The sequence below is a fragment of the Podarcis raffonei genome, chromosome 15, assembly GCF_027172205.1.
Source record: "Podarcis raffonei isolate rPodRaf1 chromosome 15, rPodRaf1.pri, whole genome shotgun sequence".
Classification (NCBI taxonomy): domain Eukaryota; kingdom Metazoa; phylum Chordata; class Lepidosauria; order Squamata; family Lacertidae; genus Podarcis; species Podarcis raffonei.
In genome coordinates, this window is record NC_070616.1 from 6,648,723 (window position 1) to 6,672,666 (window position 23,944).

The window sequence follows — 23,944 nt, forward strand, 5'->3', positions numbered from 1 at the left end:
CCAGCCATTCTGGGCGGCTTCCAACAAAGATTAAAAATACATTAAAATGTCCCACATTAAAAACTTCCCTGAACAGGGCTGCCTTCAGATGTCTTCTAAAAGTCTGGTAGTTGTTTATTTCTTTGACATCTGATGGGAGGGCATTGCACAGGGCGGGCGCCACTACCAAGAAGGCCCTCTGCCTGGTTCCCTGTAGCTTTGCTTCTCACAGTGAGGGAACCACCAGAAGGCCCTCAGTGCTGGACTTCAGTGTCCGGGCAGAACGATGAGGATGGAGACACTCCTTCAGGTATACCGGGCCAAGGCCATTTAGGGCTTTAAAGGTCAGCACCAACACTTTGAATTGTGCTCGGAAACATACTGGGAGCCAATGTAGGTCTTTCAAGACCGGTGTTATGTGGTCTCAGCGGCCACTCCCAGTCATAGCTGTCAACGTTTCCCTTTTTTAAAGGGAAATTCCCTTATTCCGAATAGGATTCCTCGCAAGAAAAGGGGAAAGTTGACAGCTATGCTCCCCATCACCAGTCTAGCTGCCGCAAAGGCTTGATAAACTAGGATTAGAGCCTAGGCCACACCAGTCCTGGACCCAAAGGAGCAATTTGCTTTGTCATTCATCTTGTTATTCATCCAGGTTACCACAGAGCCTTAGAAGGCGGCCTGTCCTATTTCACCACAAGCCAGCCTATCTGAACCTCTTTTCTTCAGTTATTTTTCATAATTTCAGTTGCCTTTTCTTTCTAATGCAGTGCTTCAGGATGGACAGCAGCTTAGCTGGGAAAACATATCCCTGCAGGGAGAGGCAATGATGGGATCAAGAAAAAAGCATCTCCTGTTGAATTTCTGTCTGCTGAGTAGCTATTAAGTACATAGGAGTTAGGGAGCGGAAGCAGCTGGTTATATTAGCCACCACAATGTCCTCTTTCTCCACCGGAGACCCTTGTTCCATTCCCACCAAAACAGTCTTGAAATAACTCTCAAAAAAACTCCAAAATACCTCCATCCTTTTTAAGGACCGTACAGTTGTTTGGAAATTTAGCTTAGATGTGTGGCCTGCAACAAAGTGCTGCAGTATAGAGTATTCCTGTTCAGGGTTCTAGCCAGCTATAAGTTCATGAGGATTTGGCCAATGGCCCATCTGGTCCAGCATCCTATTCTCTCAGTGGCTCTCCCCACTTGAAGCCCCCAGGAACTGGCATTCAGAGGCATTTCCTGTCTTCAAAAGTGTGTGGGGGGGGGGAATGCCGCCATTGTGGCTAGTCCCCATTGCAGACCCTCCAAGTGTCCCTATTTTCCAGCGACGTCGCTGATTTAGAAAAGCCATGCCATTCAGCCCAGACACTGAGGTCCAGCGCTGAGGGCCTTCTGGCGGTTCCCTCACTGCGAGAAGTGAAGTTACAGGGAACCAGGCAGAGGGCCTTCTCGGTAGTGGCACCCGCCCTGTGGAACGCCCTCCCATCAGACGTCAAAGAAATAAACAACTATATGACATTTAGAAGACATCTGAAGGCAGCTCTGTTTAGAGAAGTTTTTAATGTTTGATGTTTCAATGTATTTTTAATCTTTTGTGGGCGGGGCAAAAATAAATTATTATTATTATTATTATTATTATTATTATTATTATTATTATTATTACTATATCCTGGAATGTCCCCCTTTTTCATAGGATAGGGTTGCCATATTTCAAAAAGTAAAAATGAGGACACCCTGAAAGTTGTTGAGCCATGTGATTTTTTGATTCACTTGCCTAAGATTCAGGACAAAACTCTGCCTTTCAGAAATTCCCCCGGGACGTCAATTGAAATCCTGGTAATGTCTGGGGAAATCCAGATGTATACCAGCCCAACCTTAGGATGTTTCTATTTTCATTGGAGAAATGTTGGAGTTATCCGCCCCATGACCCGTCTGAAGGCAACCCTGTATACGAAAGTTTTAAAAACCTTGAATGTTTTATTATGTTTTTATATATGTTGAAAGCTGCCAAAGTTGCTGGGGCAACCAAGTCAGATGTGTGGGGTATAAATTGTAAAATCCTCATTGTGGAATGGGACGTCCCCATGTTCATCGGAGAAATGTTGGAGGGTGTGCCATTGATGAATTCCCCCTTGTCCTCTTTTGAAACCATCCAAGATGGCGGCTATCACTATCTCTTGTGGGAACAAATTATTTCGTTTTTACTTTCTGCTCTGTCGTTATTCTTTTTTTAAAAAAGCAAAACCAAGCTGACTCGGGAAATGCCCTGAGTTTGAGTGAGGAGAGGGTGGAACTGGGAGCGGGGGCCTTTCATTTTGACGGACAGGGGTGGGTTTTCATCACAGTGGGTTTTCTTCCCTGGGCATTGCAGACCCCATGATTTAAAGGGAGCGGGTAAAAGCTGTGCTTGTTCTTCCTGTGAATTTATGCTCCTTTACCCAATGCAAGTCAATGAAAGGGAATCTTTCTTTTGCAAAGAGAAGATGCTTTGTCTCCAGAAGTCTGCCAGGCAAGTGGGGGGGGCAGCAAATAAATAAAAATACTTAACTGAAAGTAGAAATTGTGGAAAATCTTGACATTTTTTTCTGAGCACTTGGGTTCAAAAGAAAGTAATTTAAAACAAATGTTGTTGAGATATTTCATTCCGAATCTGCTAGACAGAGACACAGGATGACGACAGGTGGGTGTCCTGCCCCCCCCACTAAATCCTGGATTTGCCTATCCAGAAGACCCCCCCTCTCTACCAATGGTCCTTGCACTAGAACAGTGGTGGCCAAACTTGGCCCTCCAGCTGTTTTTGGACTACAACTCCCATCATCCCTAGCTAACAGGACCAATGGTCAGGGATGATGGGAATTGTAGTCCCAAAAGAGCAGGAGAGCCAAGTTTGGACACCACTGCACTAGAAGGTCCTTTCTGGGAGGGCGGCATGGTCAGCCCTCAATATCTGCTTTCTGCTGCCTGCCATTCTGCCTCTTGGTAGAGCCAGCCCCAATTATTCCCCTCTTCCAGCTTCCCTATTCTGGTTTCAGCCTTGTTCTGGTTTCGTTTCTGACCCATTTCATTACCTCTGGCCTGTTTCCCCCCCTTCTCTCTCCCTCCCTTGCTTTGATCCAGGTGTTTTGGGACCAAGTGTGCTGGCTGCTCCCAGGGCATCTCTCCCAGCGACCTGGTCAGGAGGGCCAGGAGCAAAGTCTTTCACCTGAGCTGTTTCACCTGCATGATGTGTAACAAACAGCTCTCCACCGGCGAGGAGCTTTATATCATCGACGAGAACAAGTTTGTCTGCAAAGAAGATTACCTGAGCAACAGCAGCACTGCCAAAGAGAACAGCTTGCACTCAGGTGAGGAGCAGCGCTGAACTTCGGCTGGGGTGGGGCAGTCCGAATGCAACTGTTCGGACCATTGAAATGCCTGGTTGTCAGGGCTGTATACAACCAGTTCCATCACGTGACTTCCCCCAAAGAATCCTGGGAATTGGGGTTTGCTAAGGATGCTCGGAATTGCAGCTTTGCAGAGGGTTAAACTAGTTCCTACAATTTGCGGTGGGGGGGGGGAGCACCATGTGATGTCTGTAAATCTCACAGGAAGACCTTAGGCTACATACCTAGCCAGTAAAGGTAAAGGGACCCCGGACCGTTAGGTCCACTTGTGACCGACTCTGGGGTTGCGGCGCTCATTTTGCTTAATTGGCCGAGGGAGCCGGCATACAGCTTCCGGGTCATGTGGCCAGCATGACTAAGCCGCTTCTGGCGAACCAGAGCAGCGCCCGGAAACACCGTTTACCTTCCTGCCGGAGCGGTACCTATTTATCTACTTGCACTTTGACGTGCTTTTAAACTGCTAGGTTGGCAGGAGCAGGGACCGAGCAACGGGAACTCACCCCGTCGCGGGGATTCAAGCGTATGGTAGCCCATGTCGGTAGTGTAGATTTTGACAAATTTCATTAAAAATAGCTTAGTAGGCAAACTAAGGCCCAGGGGCCAGATCCAGCCCAATCGCCTTCTTAAACCGGCCTGTGGATGGTCTGGGAATTAGCGTGTTTTTACATGAGTAGAATGTGTCCTTTTACAGTGGTACCTCAGGTTACATATGCTTCAGGTTACATACGCTTCAGGTTACAGACTCCGCTAACCCAGAAATAGTGCTTCAGGTTAAGAACAGAAATCAATAGTGCTTCAGGATGAGAACAGAAATCATGCTCCGGCGGCGCAGTGGCAGCAGGAGGCCCCATTAGCTAAAGTGGTGCTTCAGGTTAAGAACAGTTTCAGGTTAAGAACGGACCTCCGGAACGAATTAAGTACTTAACCCGTACCACTGTATTTAAAATGCATCTCTGGGTTATTTGTGGGGCATAGAAATTCACTCATTTTCCCCCCAAAATATAGTCTGGCCCCCCACAAGGTCTGAGGGACAGTGGACCGACCCCCTGCTGAAAAAGTTTGCTGACCCCTGCCTTAGAAACTCCGTGTTGGCTTTTTAAAAAAGATTTCGCAAGGAAAGCTCAGCAACTTTGGTCAAAACAACTCTTTTGTGTCCGGATTTTGACTTTTTGAAATACGGCAACCTTACTTATGGCCCCTTCCAACTCTACAATTCTGTGATTCTATGAGGAAGGCCCATTAAATTCAATGGGATATAATCTCAGGCAGGGGTGCCAATTTAATAAAATATGGGGGGGGGGAGAGCAGGTAAGCCCTGACACATATTCACCATTTGAATAGTAATGCTCATCAGCTTGGGGGGCGGGCTCCTCAAATATTTTGGGGGGGGTGCGAATGGACCTCGGCTCCTAGGCCTAGGAGATTGGGCACCTATGCACCCAGGTAAACTGGATTATGCTTGCAACATTAGAATCTGTACCTTAGCTTTCGTGAACTCTAGAATACTTTAAAACAGAATTGGATCACTCCACCAAGGGGGAGAGGTCTATCAACACCTATCAGCCATGATAACTGGGGAAGGGAAGTAGCTCTGTGCTTAGAGCATCCGCTTTGCATGCAGAAGGTACCCGTTCAATTCCTGGCATCTCCAGAACTGGGAGTGTCTTCCAGGTGAAAGTCTGGAGAGCCACTGCTGGTCCTGAGCAAGATGGACCAGTGGTCTGACTCTGGATCAGGAAAATTTCCTATGATGTTAACAAAACAGAGCTTCTGGATTCGGAGATAATGTAACTCAGGGTAGCCCTGGCCAGCATGCCTAATGGTCAAGGGTGATGGGAGCTGGCATCCAGCAACTCCTGACCTGGAAATCACCACATTCACCACCTCTTCCTCAGAATATCTGCCACTAATATTCATAATGGTGGGCTGTTAATTATTATTATTATTATTATTATTATTATTATTATTATTATTTCTTATTTATATCCCACCCATCTGGCTGGGCTTCCCCAGCCACTCTGGGCAGCTTCCAACAAAATATTAAAATACCATAATACATCAAACATTAAAAGCTTCCCTAAACAGAGCTGCCTTCAGATGTCTTCTAAAAGTCTGGTAGCTGTTGTTCTCTTTGACATCTGGTGGGAGGGCATTCCGCAGGGCGGGCGCCACCACCGAGAAGGCCCTCTGCCTGGTTCCCTGTAACTTGGCCTTCATGCCAGGCTATGGGGTTTTTTTTTATGGAGGCATGGGTTTGGAAGAAGGGTGTTGGCTTACAACCAGCAGGGCTCATTTGATGTCTTTTAATTAATTGATAGGAGCAATTAATTTGCTTCCCCCCTTTTTTTCCCCTTTCTGATGCATTCAAAGTTTTCACAGCTATGGAAAATCAGAAGGTGACTGTTCTGTCATTTGGGGAGGGAGCTGAGAGTAGATTATAAACTTGATTGGAGATGGAAATCAAAATATCCACCCCCAGGGGGGGAATTACGGAATCACGGGCCAATATTTGGAGTATTATTAAAATAGCGTTGGATTGTACCCAACCCAAGTCTTATTCAGAGAAGACCCATTTCAGATATTTTTGAATCACTATGAGTTTGTATTGAATTGTATGGATGGTCTGATGAATTGGTTTCATTCTCTCTCTCTTTGCCTTGTTATACTATTTTGGTTTTGACGTGCTTAGAGCCATTGCAATGTTTTGCTGATGGTTAATGCTATTGATACTACCACGAGCTGTTTTGGGCTCAGCTCTGTCACTGGAAAAGCGGAATACAAATCTGAAATCAAATTTAAGTCAACGGACCCAAGTTAGCCATATCCTTTTTTATTTTCAACGGGTCTTCTCTGAGCAGGACTAGGAAGGGAGACAACCAATGGTTTTATTTTTATAGTATATTATAATCACATTATTGATTGCCTGCCCTTCACACACACCCCCAAGGTCCCAGGGCAGGTTATAGCAATGTTATAAACAATTTAAAACAACTTGCAGACAGAAAAAAATAAGGCTTCTAAGTGGTGTACAAAATATAAAAACCAATTGCACAATGTTATTAAAATACTGGTGAAATGGACCCAATTCCTTTTCAGTCTCTGTGTTTGTGCGCTGCAGAAACTGGAGGGTCTGAGAAGATCAGATCAGAACAGGGTCTGCTAAGCACATTTTGCAATCCACACTTAGCTGCAAACCGCTGGGAGGAGCATCCCTAGGTGTCTATGGGTCTTTTCCTTTCTTACATCCCTTTTGGGAAGAGGACCAGTGAATTGGAACTACTGGAGATCCATTTTAAGAGCCCAGGAAGATCAGAGAGAAACACATCTTCAGAGAGAGTGAGTGATAGACAGGCACATACTTTGTAGGAAACAGCTTCTTCTTTTTTGAGGTCCTGGGTGAAGAAATTCACAGTCCCAAGGAAATGTTTGGTCTGGTGGACTTGTTGGGGAGATGTGTGTGTGTGTCGGTTTCACACCCGTGTGTTACTGGCACACATGTGTAAAGTGTGGAGGTTTGTTGAAAGGAGAGGAAGAAGGAGAAAGTGACAACACCGGTTGCAATTTTCGCTCCACCACGAGGAATAGTTAACACAATGCTCCCCCTCCGCAAAACACACACACACACTTAAGGAGAAAATATGGGGAGGGGGGAAGGGTTTTCCCTGTCTGAAACCTGGGGCTCAGTCCAGCTCAGAAATAGCTCACCACCAGATCCCATTGATTCATTGAGAACAAAAAGGTGGTGCCACCTTTTGTGGGTCTACGTAGAAGTAAGACCCACTGAGTTCTATGGGGTTTATTTTTACTCTCAGGTAAAATCATTAGGCAGCCATCCTAGGCATGGACACTCAGAAATAGATCCTAGTAAATTCAGTGGGGCTCCCCCCCCCAAATACTATTTTCCTTTTGATTGATTTTGATTGTGAGGTTAGGCATGCAGCCTTTATTTATTTCGTAAAATTTATACACAACATGATTGCAAAAAGGCTCCGAAATCCTCAAAGCAGTTTGTAAATAAAAAAAGGTAAAACAATAAGAAAAAAGGTATAATAATAATAATAATAATAATAATAATAATAATAATAATATATTATTTATACCCCGCCCATCTGGCTGAGTCTCCTCAGCCACTCTGGGCAGCTCCCAATCAAAATAATAAGAAAACCTAGCAACAATGGTATAAGACAAAGTTAAAATAACAATAGACAAAAAAACCAGATTAAATTCACATCAACATTAATTGCATTAATCTCTTCCACTGAAGTAAACATAATTAATACCGAGCCATCTACATATTTATTTGGAAGAGACCTGCTCCACCCCACATGTGTTTCAATGGGATTTACTCCCAAATAAATGGGGGTTAGGCTGCTGCCTTAAAAGTGCTTTACGCTGGAAGAAGCGTCCCTTACTTCAGTGGGGGAGGGACTGAAGGGCATCCATGCAGGGTCAGGCCAAAGGACTATCTAGCCCATGGGTAGGCAAACTAAGGCCCGGGGGCTAGATCCGGCCCAATCGCCTTCTCAATCCGGCCCACGGACGGTCCGGGAATCCGCGTGTTTTTACATGAGTAGAATGTGTCCTTTTATTTAAAATGCACCTCTGGGTTAATTGTGGGGCATAGGAACTCATTCATTCCCCCCAAAAAAATATAGTCTGGCCCCCCACAAGGTCTGAGGGATGGTGGACCAACCCCCTGCTGAAAAAGTTTCCTGAAAAGTGATTCAGCCAAAGGACTATCTAGCCTAGCATCCTGTTCTCACAGCAGCCAACCAGCTTCCCCTCTGGAAAGCCTGCAAGCGGAATATGAGCACAATAGCCCCCTCTGGCTCATGGTGATTCCCAACAACCAGAATTCAGAGGCGTAACAGTGAGAAAGCAGCCATCGCAGCCAATAGTTACTGATGGTCTCGTCCTCCATCAATTTGGCTAACCTGTGATCATCCAGATGTTTTCAATCTGTTTTTAAAAAACCGTAGGTTGCTTTTCACCCTGTTAAGTCTCAAAGCGTCTTAAAGCAGTATAAAATACACAAACTTTAAAATTAAGCCTCCAAGATTCAAAACCTCAAGAATTTAAAATATCTATTGACGGATCTAGCTGTCTGCAATTGTTAATACATAACGCAGCTTGGTTGATTAGGGCGTGGTGTCGATGATGCCAAAGTCGCAGGTTTGATCCACCTTCTTGTGGGAGGGAGTTCCACAGGGCTCGACCCTCAACACAGTTCCCCATCATTCCCTGACCATTGGCCATGCTGGCTGGGGCTGGTGAAAGATGAAGCTGCATGGCATCTGAGGACAGCGGCTTCCCCACCTGTGCCTTCCCTTCCTTTAAACCCAAGCCATACTTTATTGTTGTGTGTTCGCACACACATCTCACTCCAAAAGTCTACTCGGAATTTATTTTGTTGCTATTAAATAAGTTTGTGGGTTGTTTTTTTTAAGTGACTTTTTAATACAGGTTTGGGGAGAGCCTCTTGGGGTTCATTGCCCCAAATTCTAATATTTTGGAATATTTTCCCTAAGTAACAATGTTTAGATTGCAGCCCAAGTCAATGTGCTTAGATACAAATTGCTTCAGGTCTCAGTTCTATACTCTTAAGTTCCAGGGATGTACAACTAGGAATATGTATTTTGGACAGATAATGCTGTTTCTCTCAAATCCTGTTTGGGGGGTTTCCTTCAGGCATTTGAGGAGGATAAGGTTATCTAGTCGAAATGGCTGTGTTCTGTCTTCACTGTCAGTTGCTAGGAATCACAAGGCCCTATTCAACCAACCTTTTCCCTCTCTAGGGTAATCCAATAAGTGTATGGGATGCCAAAATGTCTGGAAATCAAGGAGACTGACTTGACAAATAAATGTCTCTTTGATGAGGAAATAAGCTGTAGAACCAATTCGCACATGCATGGTTTTCACTTTGCAATCTGCATGTGCGAATGAGCCAACCTGGGTCAAGTGTCAGATTTTTCCTTTTTGGCATTCCACATGGTCTGTGGACACATCCAGCTACTGAAATGCGGAGGAGGAAATGGTTTTGACTTACTTCCCTCCAGGATGATAGCACCAACCAGGATATGGGGCTGGATTTTCCTTAGGACCAGGGCAGCTCAACTTTCTCTCCCTGATCGGTACAATTATTATTTATTTATTTTTTTAAAAAATTGCTTAAAGAGGCATGTGTTTAATCTCATGTCCAGCTTGGCCGTCAGGAAGTCAGTGGGAAGTACATTAAGTGTATATACAACTGATGCTTTCTGTAGTCAGCCAGCTGCAATGGACTACCATTCAAGTTTCCAATGGACTGTGAATTGGCTGTAACTTTAAGAAGAGCAAATTTCATTAACTTGTGCCTGGCTTGTTTTTTCCTCCTCCCTCCTTGTTCCTTTTTCCTCATATGCCATCTTTTTAGATTATGAGTCCATCTTAGTACTGGTTTTCGTAAGCTGCTCTGAGGGCCTTCATGGCTGGAGGGTGGGCTATAAACGCAACATTATTTATTTGTTTGTTTGTTTGTTCTGCTGCCCCCCACCTCTGCATCTCAAGGCAATACACACAATGTAATAAAAACTGCTAAAAAGCCTTTGGAAACAGCACAGAAAGTATCTGGCAAATGAATGGGGAAATAATAAAATATGGCATAAAGCAATTCATCCTGCTGGGGGAGCTTGTCATAATTTGTATCATTATGCATACATCTAAACAAACAAACAAGTGGGACATTTTTTCATTTTCTCCCACTTAATTAGAACCTGGGGTCCTGCAGTTAATCTGCTTAGCCAGAGACTCAGGACGAGCAAAAGGAAGGCTTCCTTTGTGCAGTGCATCATTTACCTGTGGAACTCACTGACACAAGATGCACTCTGCCTCTGCCTTAAATAGCTTTAAAGGGGGGAGCCAAATTCACAGTGTGGGGAAGTGTTTTAAGGTGTAGAGGGGGGAGGTCATGGCATCCAGGACATATTGAGCAACACCTGCATTTATGGTGCTTTCTTAAAGGTAAAGGTACCCCTGACTGTTAGGTCCAATCGTAGACAACTCTGGGGTTGTGGCGCTCATCTCGCTTTATTGGCTGAGGGAGCCGGCATACAGCTTCCAGGTCATGTGGCCAGCATGACTAAGCCGCTTCTGGTGAACCAGAGCAGAGCATGGAAACGCCGTTTACCTTCCCGCCGGAGCGGTACCTATTTATCTACTTGCACTTTGACGTGCTTTCAGACTGCTAGGTTGGCAGGAGCAGGGACCGAGCAATGGGAGCTCACCCCGTCGCGGGGATTCAAACCGCCAACCTTCTGATCAGCAAGCCCTAGGCTTTGTGGTTTAGACCACAGTGCCACCCGCATCCCTTGGTGCTTTCTTACACGTTGCTTATTTAACAAGCAAACCATCCTATATGATCAGCTCCCCTATTCAGTTATGATTGAGATGAGATGGTTGCAGTTGGATGCGCATCTGAGAAAAGGCGGACATCTAAGGACATGTGTCTTTGTGCGTGTGCTTCTCCCTACCACTGCAGCCACCACCGGCAGCGACCCCAGCCTCTCCCCGGACTCCCAAGACCCCTGCCAAGACGATGCCAAGGACTCGGAGAGCGCCAACGTGTCGGACAAGGAGGTGGGCAGCAACGAGAACGACGACCAAAACCTGGGGGCCAAGCGGAGAGGGCCCCGCACCACCATCAAGGCCAAGCAACTGGAGACCCTCAAAGCGGCTTTTGCTGCCACCCCTAAGCCCACCCGGCATATCCGCGAACAGCTGGCGCAGGAGACCGGCCTCAACATGAGAGTCATCCAGGTACAGCTGTTTGATGGGTGGGACAAGGCACGACGGAGGAAAATCCTAGCGTGGGGCAGTGAGAAGGGGATGGGTGTCCCAGGACGGTGGAGGCCAGGGATGCAGAATGAGGCCTTCAAGGCCTCCCCAGCTGGCCCTCAGGACTCCATCTTCTCCTGGGCCATAATAGCCTGGTGAGATGTGAACTGGGATAACCTTTCTTCATTGCCTCAGAGAGGTGTGTGTGTGTGTGCGCGTGTGTGTGTGTGTGTGAAAACTTTTGACACTGGTTGGAATATTGCTTGCTTTTGCTCCACCTGCCTTTGGCCTCACCCATCATTGACTTTTGGCTCCCAGGAAGCTGGGAATCAGGAAATGTGTCCCACAGGGTCACAGAAACAAAGAATTGTAGAACTGGAAGAGACCGCAATGCAGGAATCCTTTGTTCAAACACACCTTATTCTTATTCTTCCTTGGTGATCACTCGTATCCAAGTAAGATTGTCTTCCATGAACATTTAACAGTGAGTCCGTAGGTGACCATGGAGGCCAGTTCTGGATCCACACGTCCTTCCACAGTGGGGACATTGGTTTCCAGGCGGGAGTTGATCACAGTGAGGGTTTGCCAAGCCTGCCTTCCTCTTAGCTTGTTTCTTCTTTTCGCCCTGAGTTCCTGCTTCTTCAAAGCCCATGACACCTTTCTCCAACTGGAGCGCTCACAGGCCAGTGTTTCCCAATTGTCGATGTTTATACTATATTTTTTAAAATTTGCCTTGAGAGAATCGTTAAACCTCCTTTGTTGACCACCAGCCTTCTGCTTTCCATTTTTAAGTCTGGAAGAGAGTAGTTGCTTTGGAAGACTATAATCAGGCATCTGAACAACATGAACAGGACCAGTGGTCAGGGATGGTGGGAATTGTAGTTCCAAAACAGCTGGAGGGCCAAGTTTGGCCATGCCTGGTTTAGGGCTTTAAAGGTCTTTATTATCACTCCACTTCCGTTTTCTGGAGCAAAAGATGAGCACCAGTGCCATTGTGGTGTGAAATAATTGGGTTCATTTCACTCTCTGGATGGGATTCATGTAGTACACAATACTGAGCTGAGTGGATCCACTGCCTTACCAGGTATCAGGTGGGAATGAATAATCACTCATGGGAGCACCGACCTGTATTGGGTCCCAACTGAGAGTCAGGAAGCGGTAGAGCCTCTGGCTCTTATATCTTTAACTGTGAATGCCTGATAAGTCCCTGCTTGCTATAGTATAGAGTTAAGGAGTTGTCCACCCCTCAGTCACCTCATGTAATTGTAAATTCAGCTGATGACTTCAGAGGCTTCCTCTCAGCACCTGTCAACTGATTGATGCTGAGAGGAGCTCCTTTGCGCACTCTCAGTGCTAAGCAGCTGATTGATACCCATAGCACACCAGCCCCATTAGCAGCACTGGGCAGCCAAACCCAGTCATGCCTTTTCAGCCTTGCAGCTGATGTCACATCCGAAATCTGGTGTGGGGCAGGTGGGTATGGCTGGTGGCGGTGGGAAACAACCTTGAGGTTGCTGTAGTAACTAGGGGAGAGGGTGGGTAGAAGGACCAGGAGGTGTCGGAAGAATGAGAGAGACACAGAAGCTTTCGCTACTACCTCACCTTTGGAAGCTTCCAAGAATATAAGGCGGTTGAAGTGAAGTAGATGTGGAGCTGATCAGCCCCTCGGGCAAGGCTTCTGAGCTTACTCTAGAGGACAAGCAAAATCGAGGGGAGCTAAATAGATAACATGTCTACCTTGCAGCAGGTAAGGCAATAATGCATAAGCTAGTTTCACAGGTGTCATTCCCCATGCCCTTTCCTCAAAGGCCAAGCCGGCACTGAATGGACAAGATCAGGCTTCCTCAACCTTGGCCCTCCAGATGTTTTTGGCCTACAACTCCCATGATCCCTAGCTAGCAGGAACAGTGGTCAGGGATGATGATGATTTATTTATTTATATCCCGCCCTCCCCGGCCAAAGCCAGGCTCAGAGCGGCTAACAAGAAGTAAAAATGGGAATTGTAGTCTCAAAACATCTGGAGGGCCGAGGTTGAGGAAGCCTGGACAAGATGATGTCCTCCTGCTGGAATTAATAAACTGATTCAGTCTCAGAACAACTTCACTCCTTTCTAGTGAAGAGATGCCTATACAGTGGTACCTCTGGTTGCGAACGGGATCCATTCCGGAGCCCCATTCGCAACATGAGCAGAACACAGCCCACGTCTGCGCGTGTGCAGGTCGCAATTCGCCACTTCTGCGCATGCACGTGACGTCATTTTGCACATCTGCGCATGCACGGGCAGCAAAACCTGGAAGTAACCATTTCCGGTACTTCCGGGTCGCCACAGGACGCAACCTGAAAATGCACAACCTGAAGCAAACATAACAAGAGGCATGACTGTAATGTCTCTTCTGAAAACACAGCTATGCTATTAACATCAGCTTGGCCAGTGTTCACAGGGAAATCTGTTTTGGGGGAAGGGTGACGACGCAGTGCTCTCTTGGGTATCCTAGGCCTCTTGTTATCCCTGGAGGCAGTGCTGCTTTTAATTTGTTTCTTTGTTTCCTGCGTTTATTGCATTTTTATCCCACCATTTTCTCCAAGGAGCTCAAGGTGGTCTATATAGTTCTCCCCCTCATTTAATCCCCACAACAACCTAGTGAGGTAGGCTAGGCTGAGAGGCAGTGACTGGCCCAAAGTCACCCAGTGAGCTTCATGGCTGAGTGGGGATTTAAATCCTGGTTTCCCAAGTCTGGTGCTCTAACCACTACACCACACTGCCTCTCACATTAAATGGAAGGCTGCACCTATTGAATTCATACCTCTCTGTGTGTGTATATTATTGTTACTTATTTTACACAGGAGCCCTGCCTGAAATGAAAAATTGACAATCTTAGATGTGATTGAACATGAAAGAATGCAAGTTAATAATAATAATAATTTTTTATTTATATCCCACCCTCCCCAGCTGAAGCCGGGCTCAGGGCGGCTAACAACAATAAAATAATACATTATTATTATTATTATTATTATTATTATTATTATTATTATATTAATATTATTTAGATTTCTTATCTATCATTTACTGTAAGATCCCAGGGCAGGTTACAACAATATAAACATGTGATAGTAAAATCAGTTAAAATATAAACTCTCTTGGTGCATGTGAGTGCTGTGGTGTGTGTGTGTGTGTGTGTGTGTGTGTGTGTGTAAAACACAACATAATGTGTGCATGTGGTTTTTATGAAAACAATGTGGGCACAATCTGATTGCTTGTGCTTTGACCCCTGCTGAAATAAATAGGGTTAGAATGAATTTGGCTGAATTCCCTGGATACATTTATTTTTTAAGAAATGCATGCCAGTAAAATGAACAGGGGGGGGGCTGCAACAAAATGTTGCATCCTGGAGTGCTCCTGCTCACTATCCCAGTCACTGCCATTCCGTTCCCCTCCACAAGCATTTCCCAATCTCCCAACAACAGTCAATCAGCACTCCACAGCCACTGAGCATGCTCAGTCTTCACTGGGGCTGTCTTGGCGTGTCCCCTAATTTTAAACAAATCCTGAAGACTTTCGGTCCTCCTGAAAACCTCCTATTCCACAAGCCAGTTGACTGCACCTCCACTCCGACTGGGGCAGGACAGGAGCATGGGCAAAGCCGTTAGGCGAGTGCTGACAACTGTATTTCAGTGGCACAGGACACAGGTCCCCCGTTAATTCTTTGGCATCTACATGCAGAACAGGGAGAGACCTCCTTCTGCAGTGGTGTAGCGTGGGGGGTGCAGGGGGGGCCGGCCGCACCGGGCGCAACATCTGGGGTTAGGGCAAATCCACAGGTTAGGGGGCGCAAATCCACGGGTTAGGGGGCGCAAATCCACGGGTTAGGGGGCGCAAATTACTTGCCTTGCCCCGGGTGCTGACAACCCACGCTACGCCACTGTCCTTCTGGAACTCTGGAGAGCTGCTGCCAGCCAGAGCAGGCAGTACTAAGCTTGCGAGGAATCCTATTCGGAATAAGGGAATTTCCCTTTAAAAAAGGGAAACGTTGACAGCTATGACTGGGAGTAGCCGCCGAGACCACATAACACATTGGCTCCCAGTACGTTTCCGAGCACAATTCAAAGTGTTGGTGCTGATCTTTAAAGCCCTAAACGGCCTTGGCCCAGTTATACCTGAAGGAGTGTCTCCATCCTCATCGTTCTGCCTGGACACTGAGGTCCCGTGCCGGTGGCCTTCTGGCGGTTCCCCCATTGCGAGAAGTGAAGCTACAGGGAACCAGGCAGAGGGCCTTCTCAGTAGTGGCACCTGCCCTGTGGAATGCCCTCCCTTCAGATGTCAAAGAAATAAACAACTACCGGTACCTGACATTTAGAAGACATCTGAAGGCAGCCCTGTTTAGGGAAGTTTTTAACGATTGATGTTTTAATGTTCTTTTAATCCTTTACTGGAAGCCTCCCAAAGTAGCTGGGGAAACCCAGCCAGATGGGCGGGGTAAAAATATATTACTACTACTACTACTACTACTACTACTACTACTACTATTACTACTATCATCATCATCTGCCTGAGTCAGTATAAGGCAGCTTTCTCTGTTTTCACATAAGCAATGCCTGAAGACTGGAATGTGTATATATACTAGGATAAAATGATGATGAAGCTCAGAGCTTGGGCTACACCTGGGTGGGGAACCTCAGGCTCAGGGACTGAATGTGGCCCCACAGGCCTCTCTATCAGGCCCTCAGGAACCTCCCCACACCCTCCCTAGCCACACCCTTCACTGGCTCTGCTTTGCACCCTCCTTCTGGGGTGGAACGCTCCCTTGAACCCGGACCCTGCCTCTTCTTTGCTTGGATGAGGGGTAGAGAGCAGGACATGGAGGTGTGAACCCCTCTGACTTTTGAATGCATGGGCATAGCCAGGGGGGAGCAGGGGGGAGCTGCCTCCCCCCCCCCAACAATCCAGTAAATGAATAAAAATACTGAACTAAAAGTAGAAAGATTTTGACCGATTTTTCTGAATACTTGGAGGTCAAAAGGAAGTAATTTAAAAGGACTGTTTTGCTGAGACATTGCATTCCGATTCTGCTACCAGCCTTTCTCAACCTGTGGGTCCCCAGATGTTGTTGAACTACAACTCCCATCACCCCTAGCTAGCCAGAGCTCAGGGATGATGGGAGTTGTAGTCCAACAACATCTGAGGACCCACAGGTTGAGAACCAGAGGATGATTACAGGTAGGTGCCTTGCGTCTCTGCCCCCCAAAAAACATCCTGGCTATGCCCATGTTTGCACCACGTTATGCCAAGTCTGTTGCTCCACTCATTTTCACCTCTGGCCCCACCCAGTGGACTGTTCCACTTGAAGACTGCAGGGTCATATTTTCAAAATTCTCGCACATGAATCTCCCTGCTTGAAGAAGGCTAGCCTAACAGCACAGCTATGCCATAACTTTTGCCTTTTGCTTTGCTACTTACCCCTCCACCCAGGCAATTTGGTTTGGCTGTGATTGGGGGCAGGGGAGCATGATGCTTCTCTGTGCAGATGGAGAGGGAGAAAGAGGGAGGGGTGCAAAGTGATGCAGGCAAAGGGAGAAAAACAAAACTTTTGGCATTGTAATATCATTATACAACTCTATGGTGCAGCCAGGTTTGGAATACTGTGTACGGTTCTGGTTGCCTCTCCTCAAAAATTATCAAGGAGATGGAGTAAACCCCCACCACCACCACCAAGAAAGGTTGCAGCATTCAGGAAGTTTTAGTTTTGAGAGGAAAGGCGTTATAGAAGTTTACAAAAATGATGCATGGTTCGGAGAAAGTGGATAGAGGAAATAATAATAATAATAATAATTTATTATTTATACCCCGCCCATCTGGCTGGGCCTCCCCAGCCACTCTGGGCGGCTTCCATAAAAACCAAAAATACAGTAAAATATCACACGTTAAAAACTTCCCTGAACAGGGCTGCCTTAAGATGTCTTCTGAATGTCAGGTAGTTGTTTATCTCTTTGACATCTGCTGGAAGGGCATTCCACAGGGCGGGCGCCACTACCGAGAAGGCCCTCTGCCTGGTTCCCTGTAGCTTTGCTTCTCGCAATGAGGGAACCGCCAGAAGGCCCTCGGCGCTGGACCTCAGCGTCCGGGCAGAATGATGGGGGTGGAGACGCTCCTTCAGGTATACTGGACCGAGGCCGTTTAGGGCTTTAAAGGTCAGCACCAACACTTTGAATTGTGCTCGGAAACGTACTGGGAGCCAATGTAGGTCTTTCAAGACCGGTGTTATATGGTCTCGGCGGCCGCCCCCAGTCACCAGTCTAGCTGCTGCATTCTGGATTAATTGTAGTTTCCGAGTCACCTTCAAAGGTAGCCCCACGTAGAGCGCATTGCAGTAATCCAAGCGGGAGATAACCAGAGCATGCACCACTCTGGCGAGACAGTCCGCAGGCAGATAGGGTCTCAGCCTACGTACCAGATGGAGCTGGTAAACAGCTGCCCTGGACACAGATTTGACCTGTGCCTCCATGGACAGCTGTGAGTCCAAAATGACTCCCAAGTTTTCTCCCTCTCGCCCAACACTAGAACTTGGGACGTCCACAGAAGTGGAATGTTGGAAGGGTAAGGGAAGATAAAATAAACGCAGCAGGCAGTTAACTGTGGAACTCCTTCCTGCAGGAAGCAGCGATGACCACCAGCTTGGATTACTTAAGAGGATTGGACAAATTCATGGAGGAGAGGGCTACCAATGGCTACTTGATGCCTCCCTAGCTGAAGGCAGTAATGCTTCTGTATACTAGTTGCTGGAGGCCTTAGCAAGGGCGAGGGCTGCAGTGCTCGGATCCTGCTTATCTGTGAGGGCAGAACGCTGGACTAGATGGGCCACTGGCCTGATTCAGCAAACGCTTCTTATATTTCTTTTCCTCACATTCACTGCAACCCATAGATACCCTCAAGTTTCTTGAGAAGTACTGTCATTTGGTCATGTGTTTCCCCTCAAACCCCTTTCCATCGGCTTTGGAAATGAAAGCTGCCGTTAAGCTGAGGTGCGTACATTTCAGACAGCCGTTGCACATGCTCAGAAGGCAGATTCATTGAATAGGAATTGGGGGAGGGGGGTTGAAAGTGTGGGGAAACACCACAGGTAATGCACATTGGATCTCTGCCCCCACTCTGAGGTGTGTAGCAAGCTAAAATTGCGACTTGACATGCACCGAGAGAACCGTCCTCCCTGCAATTTGAGCTGCTCATGTGTACCTTAGTCAAATCCCTATGTCTAATTTTGTATAATAGAGCATTTATTTGGGGGTGGGGGGATGAGGAACCTGTTGCGATTATATATGCTTTGTGTCACATGTAAGGAAGCTGCCTGTCCAGAGCCAGACCGTTATGTCCCTCTTCCTCAGTATGCATGTGTGCACTGTTGTCACAATTAGATATGTACTCCACTGGAGTATCATAGAATCATAGAATTGTTGGGAGGGAACCCAGAGGTCATCCAGCCTAACCCCAGATGCATGGTTGTTGTCGTTGTCGTTGTTTAGTTGTTTAGTCGTCTCCAACTCTTTGTGACCCCATGGACCAGAGCACGCCAGGCCCTCCTGCCTTCCACTGCCTCCCGCAGTTTGGTCAAACTCATGCTGGTAGCTTCAAGAACACCGTCCAACCATCTCATCCTCTGTCGTCCCCTTCTCCTGGTGCCCTCCATCTTTCCCAACATCAGGGTCTTTTCCAGAGTCTTCTCTTCCCATGAGGTGGCCAAAGTATTGGAGCCTCAACTTCACGATCTGTCCTTCCAGTGACCACTCAGGGCTGATTTCCTTAAGAATGGAGAAGTTTGATCTTCTTGCAGTCCATGGGACTCTCAAGAGTCTCCTCCAGCACCATAATTCAAAAAGATGCATGGTAGATGCATGGAAAAGATTCATAAGACAGGTAAAATTTTGTTTTGTTTTGTTAAAAAAAAAGGTCTCTTCCACACAATACATTTAAAGCATATTCAACATACATTTGTAGCACATAGCTTCCCCCAAGGGATCCTGGGAACTCTAGTTTGTTAAGAGTGCTCTGTAAGAGGTAAATTACCGTACCACTCCCAGGATTTTAAGTGGGGAGGAGGAACCATGTTATTTACATGTATTGTGTGACTTACATGATATATTTTGCGACCTTTTAAAAGTGCTCCTGGGCTGCTTATTTTTATTTTGGCTAAAAAATTCTTAGTTTCTTGACCTTCCTACCCTGAATTTATAATCTTTTCTGCTGCTGCTGGGCTATCCTTATCCCTTTGTGTCAATACCTCCCTGCCTTGTTTACACCTCTCTCTCTTTTATATGAACTTCAGATTACTAGACACCCCTCAGCCAATCACCGTCCTTGGAAGGTTCCAATTGGAGTGGGGGGGGAGAAGGGGGGAGAAATTGTGAATTCAAATCATTGGTGGGGGGAACTGAGTTTTTTAGATTGGATATGACCCACTATCTCCAAACACCCACACATCCGTGTTAATAATAGAGTAACTATTTGAAATTAATGGACAGAACTCCCTTAGGCCCATTAATTTCAATAGGTTTACTCTTGAGTAGAATACAGCCATAAAAGAAATAGCCACATCAAGGCTTCTTCCCTGAACTTGTAGATTGGAAAGCAGAGGAATAAATGAAATAGACACAATCAGTGTTTTCGTCATTAAAAGAGGGGAACATTTGGGGAGCATTATGAAAATACATGGTACACCCCCTACCTTGTTTTCTTAATTGCTTTTCTTAAGCAGGATACGTTTTTTTAAAAAAAAGCAAATACATTTTTAAACAAATGTAAAATTTCAATTCTATTCTTTAAAAGCACAATTTTCAAATTTATTTTTTAAAATTATTTTGATCTCTGTCCAACCTTTTTCAAATGTCTGGTGCGCAGGAGTTGTTAGAAGGTTTGTAAATCCGGAGTTGGGAGATGAGGCTAAATTGCTTGCGTGGACGGACGTTTTAAGGCAAAGTTGAGCACCAAAGAGGTTGGGGGGCTCTCTGAATTAATTCCCTCATTCTCTTCACCCGCCGCATTCAATGTCAGCTCCCTGATATTTTAAAAGGAGGGCGCTTTTTAAAACACTTCGAAGTGGATAAATGCCTCTTTATGCATTCTGAAGACCCAAGCCCACCGGTTAAACCTTGGAAAAATCGTCCTGGGGCGCAATGTCCCCCGCGCCAACCCTACAGCTTTCCTGCTGTGCGACTTTGTGAGCCGTGATTTGAGCCCACTGAAGCGGTTTACTCCCGAGTAAAACAGGCGGAGGCTCGGGTGGTAAAGCTGCAATCCAAGCCCCATCAGAGGTTGGGAGGGATTTGCTTACTTCCAAGTAGGATACGGCAACGCGCTTGCGAAGCTGAGCTTGGCCGGGCGCTGGAAGGGCGCTCTGTCTACGCTCAGAGGCTCTATTTGCTTACCGAAAACAGACCCAGATTAAGCTCAGAATTCTTGTTTATTTATCGAAAGACATATTTATCCGGGGCGCACACAGAGAGCCTTTCCGCTTCGGTTGAACGGATCTGTGGAGACAATTGAGAATATTGCTGTCTTTGGATTTAGGATATGAGACCCAGAGGCTTCTGTTTGCGGGGGGGCGGGGTGAAGTAGAGATTTGGTTGGAAAATTTATTACATATTTATATATTTCGAAAATGTATATACCGATTAATGGCGATCTTCTCTACAGATTTCTGTCTGGGAATGGGAAACACAAGGTGATAGCCTACTTTAGCCCTACTCAGAGTAGACCCATTGACTCCCACGAAATTCAATATTAGAAGCACCGCTTACTGTTCTTAAGGAATTCTGTGATAACATTGCAGTGCTTAGGTGTACTGCTACAATATATAAACAGATGATGGGCCCCGATCCAGCCAGAGTTAAGGCAATTTAATCCTTGCAGAATTGTCAGGATAAAAAGGGGCAGCATACGTTTTACCTTGAGCTCCTTGGATGAAAAGAAGGATACAGTTTTGTTTTGTTTATTATTGATTAAAATTTATATGCCGCCCTTCATCCAAGGATCACAGGGCGGTTGGCAGTGTAAATTAATTAATTGATGAGGCGGAAATATTTTTTAGTCTTAATTAGATTTTCCTTTAATTGACCTAAATTTTGTGTGTGTGTTTGTGTGTGTGTGTGTACAAACTATACAGCCCAGTTAAGGTTCCAGTGGGAGTCAGTCTTACGAAGGTCAATGGGAGTTCCTTCTGAGCAGACGTGCATAGGATCGCGCTATGTTAAACGAGCTATACAGATCTTCAAAGCAAATTGCGTTGCTGGGATCGTGACCATTAGCTCGCTGCTGACTACCTCCACATTTTTAAGAGGTGTGTGCCTTTGGATTAAAATCTAGAGGTCCGCTTACTCCTGAATTCAAGGAGTCCGGGAATAAAATCATTGAACTGAGACTGACTTTTGAAGCGAAGAAAAAAAATGTGTTTTAAGATCGAGGAGTTTGGCGTGTGAGAGAGAAAATCCAAAAAATTCACATCCGGGCGGGCCGAGCAATAATTATATTTAGGTTGCATATCCCCTGCAAGTTCCATTGAGCTCAGAGGAGCTTACTTTTGAGTAGACACGCAAAGTTGTTGTTTTCTTCCTTAAAATCAGCCATGGGATGACTCAAAGAATAAAACACCAGCCTTCGTGCGTTTCTGAAAAATGTGGATTTTGCAAGCCCTTGAGTTCTCCGGAATGCTTCGTCAGGGTGGCGCTTAGAAAGTTTAGGAAGCAGCAAAAGCTGGCTTGATATTGTGGTCGCTAGTTTAATTTGTTTCTCCCGTCACCAAGAATCCTGGGAACTGTAGCTCACAGTGCTACAATTCCCAGCACCCTTAACAAACGACAGTTCCCAGGATTCTTGGGGGGAGAGAGGGGTGATGTACTTTAAATGGATAGAGCTCACAATCTTAAACTGGGCTGCAACTCGGAACACGTTCTTGTTTTATTTACCATTATTACTCACCTATTAACCTAGTTCTCCGGGAGACTGAGAGGTAAATCCCAGGGAACACATTCGGACTTGCTTCTGAGTAAACATGTCTAGGTTTGCACTGCTAATTGGATTATTAGGCTCTGTGGAACTTTCACAGTAAGCAAAAAAAAAAAAAAACCGAGAGAGAGTTCTCTGCCCCGAGAGGATCCCATTTCCGCTGCTGTCCCAGCTCCGCATTGGTTTGAGGGCATTTCCGGCTTAACTCGGCTGCAGATCCAGATGTGGATTGGGCGACTCCTTCATTATGTGAATCATTCGGGCCTGTAGTCCCTTAATCCAGTCACGACCTGGAGGGATAAAGGGGAGGCTGCAGCCGAGGGACCGATGGTCTGCTATGCGTGCAGAAAGCCACAAGTTCAATCAAACGCTTCTCCAGGTAGAGCTGGGAAAAGTCTGAAATCATGCCGAGCCGCTGCCAGTCAGTGTAGACAGCCCTGACCTAGATGAGCAGCTTTGTATGCAGCCCGTAGTTCAAAACACTAGAGGAAGGGAGGAAGGGAGCTCAGCGTCTGCTTTGCGCGCAAAAGGTCCCATGTCCAATGCCTCTTTAGGCAGGACTACGATTCTGGAAGGCGGCTGCCAGTCAGTGCAGGCAGTATTGAGCTACACGAGCCAGTGGCCTGACTTGTACTGAAGGCAGCTTGCTATCTGACCTGCTGTCTGAGCCACCAACAGATCCGGAATGGGATCGCGTTCAAACCGAATCAAGGAGAATAAAATTATTCTGCCTTGAGAATCATTGGAATGTGATTGTGTGTGTGTGTGTGTGTGTGTGTGAGAGAGAGAGAGAGAGAGAGAGAGAGAGAGAGAGAGAGAGAGAGAGAGAGATCATCTATAATTTTATTGTAGCTTATTATATTTGCTCCTACTACTAAGGCATCTTGCAAAGTCTGGCTTGATCTCTGTACAATTAAAAAAAAATCTACCCGTTTCAATCGTTTGAGGTGCGATGGCTGCAAGTGATAGATTCCATGTTGTTTGTGTGTGCAAGGTTGCTACACAAGTTGCTGGTTTAGTAAAGGGAGTGGGTGGAGAATGGATGATAACGTGCAATAATGCGGAAGGAGATGTTTTACACAATCTCCCAGCGCTGCCAAAAACACCGGGCGGAATCGTGTGTGGTTCATGCAAGACGAAGAAAATCCAAATAGATTTTAAAAAAAAAAAGGAGGAGGAGGAGGAGCGTTATCTGTTCTGTTTTATTTATTTATTTTTGTGGGGAGTTTTTTTTTCTAATTGGAGGGTGTGGCATTTGAAAAGCAGGTATATATGAAATATAATTTAAAATGCAAGAAAATCCTCCTACTTTGAGCAACAATTCCTGGAAGGCATTGAGTGGAATCCAGCTAGGTTTTAAAGTCAATATTGAAATTAAGGGAGCTGTAAGAGTCGTGTCTATGGAGTTCAGTGGGTTAACCCTGAGCCAGGATTAACTTTGGATACATTGAGCATGTGACGTTATGAGAAATCCTTCACGGGACGCTGGCCAAATGCAAAATGGGTGGGCCGGCTCCGGGCTCCTGCACCTTTAATAGGAAATCGCCTCTTCTGCACAGCAATTAAAGGTACAGGAGCCCCCGCTGCCGCTTTGTAAGCGACGCCGGCTGAAAAGCCCTCTTCTGTCCGATGATTAAAGGTGCGGGAGCCGGGCCCCCTCCGCTCTTTGATCCGGCTGCCCTATTTCGTACAAGATGTGTGTTGTTGTGTACATTGCATGCAGGTACCGCCTTCCTAAAGCTGACCTGTACCTAAAAACAGTTCGGTTGGGTCCGGCTGATAGGCAGAG

At 46.2% G+C, this 23,944-nt stretch overlaps 1 protein-coding gene across 1 annotated transcript in view; it reads left to right on the forward strand.

Moving 5' to 3' along the window:
* The window catches only part of LHX1 (LIM homeobox 1), a 54,372-nt gene that overhangs the window by 14,756 nt on the left and 15,672 nt on the right, over positions 1-23,944 (forward strand). The window contains exons 2-3 of the mRNA XM_053366729.1: positions 3,088-3,314; positions 10,870-11,147. Of these exons, the coding sequence (XP_053222704.1) occupies positions 3,088-3,314; positions 10,870-11,147 (505 nt within the window). The remainder of the gene's footprint in view (positions 1-3,087; positions 3,315-10,869; positions 11,148-23,944) is intronic.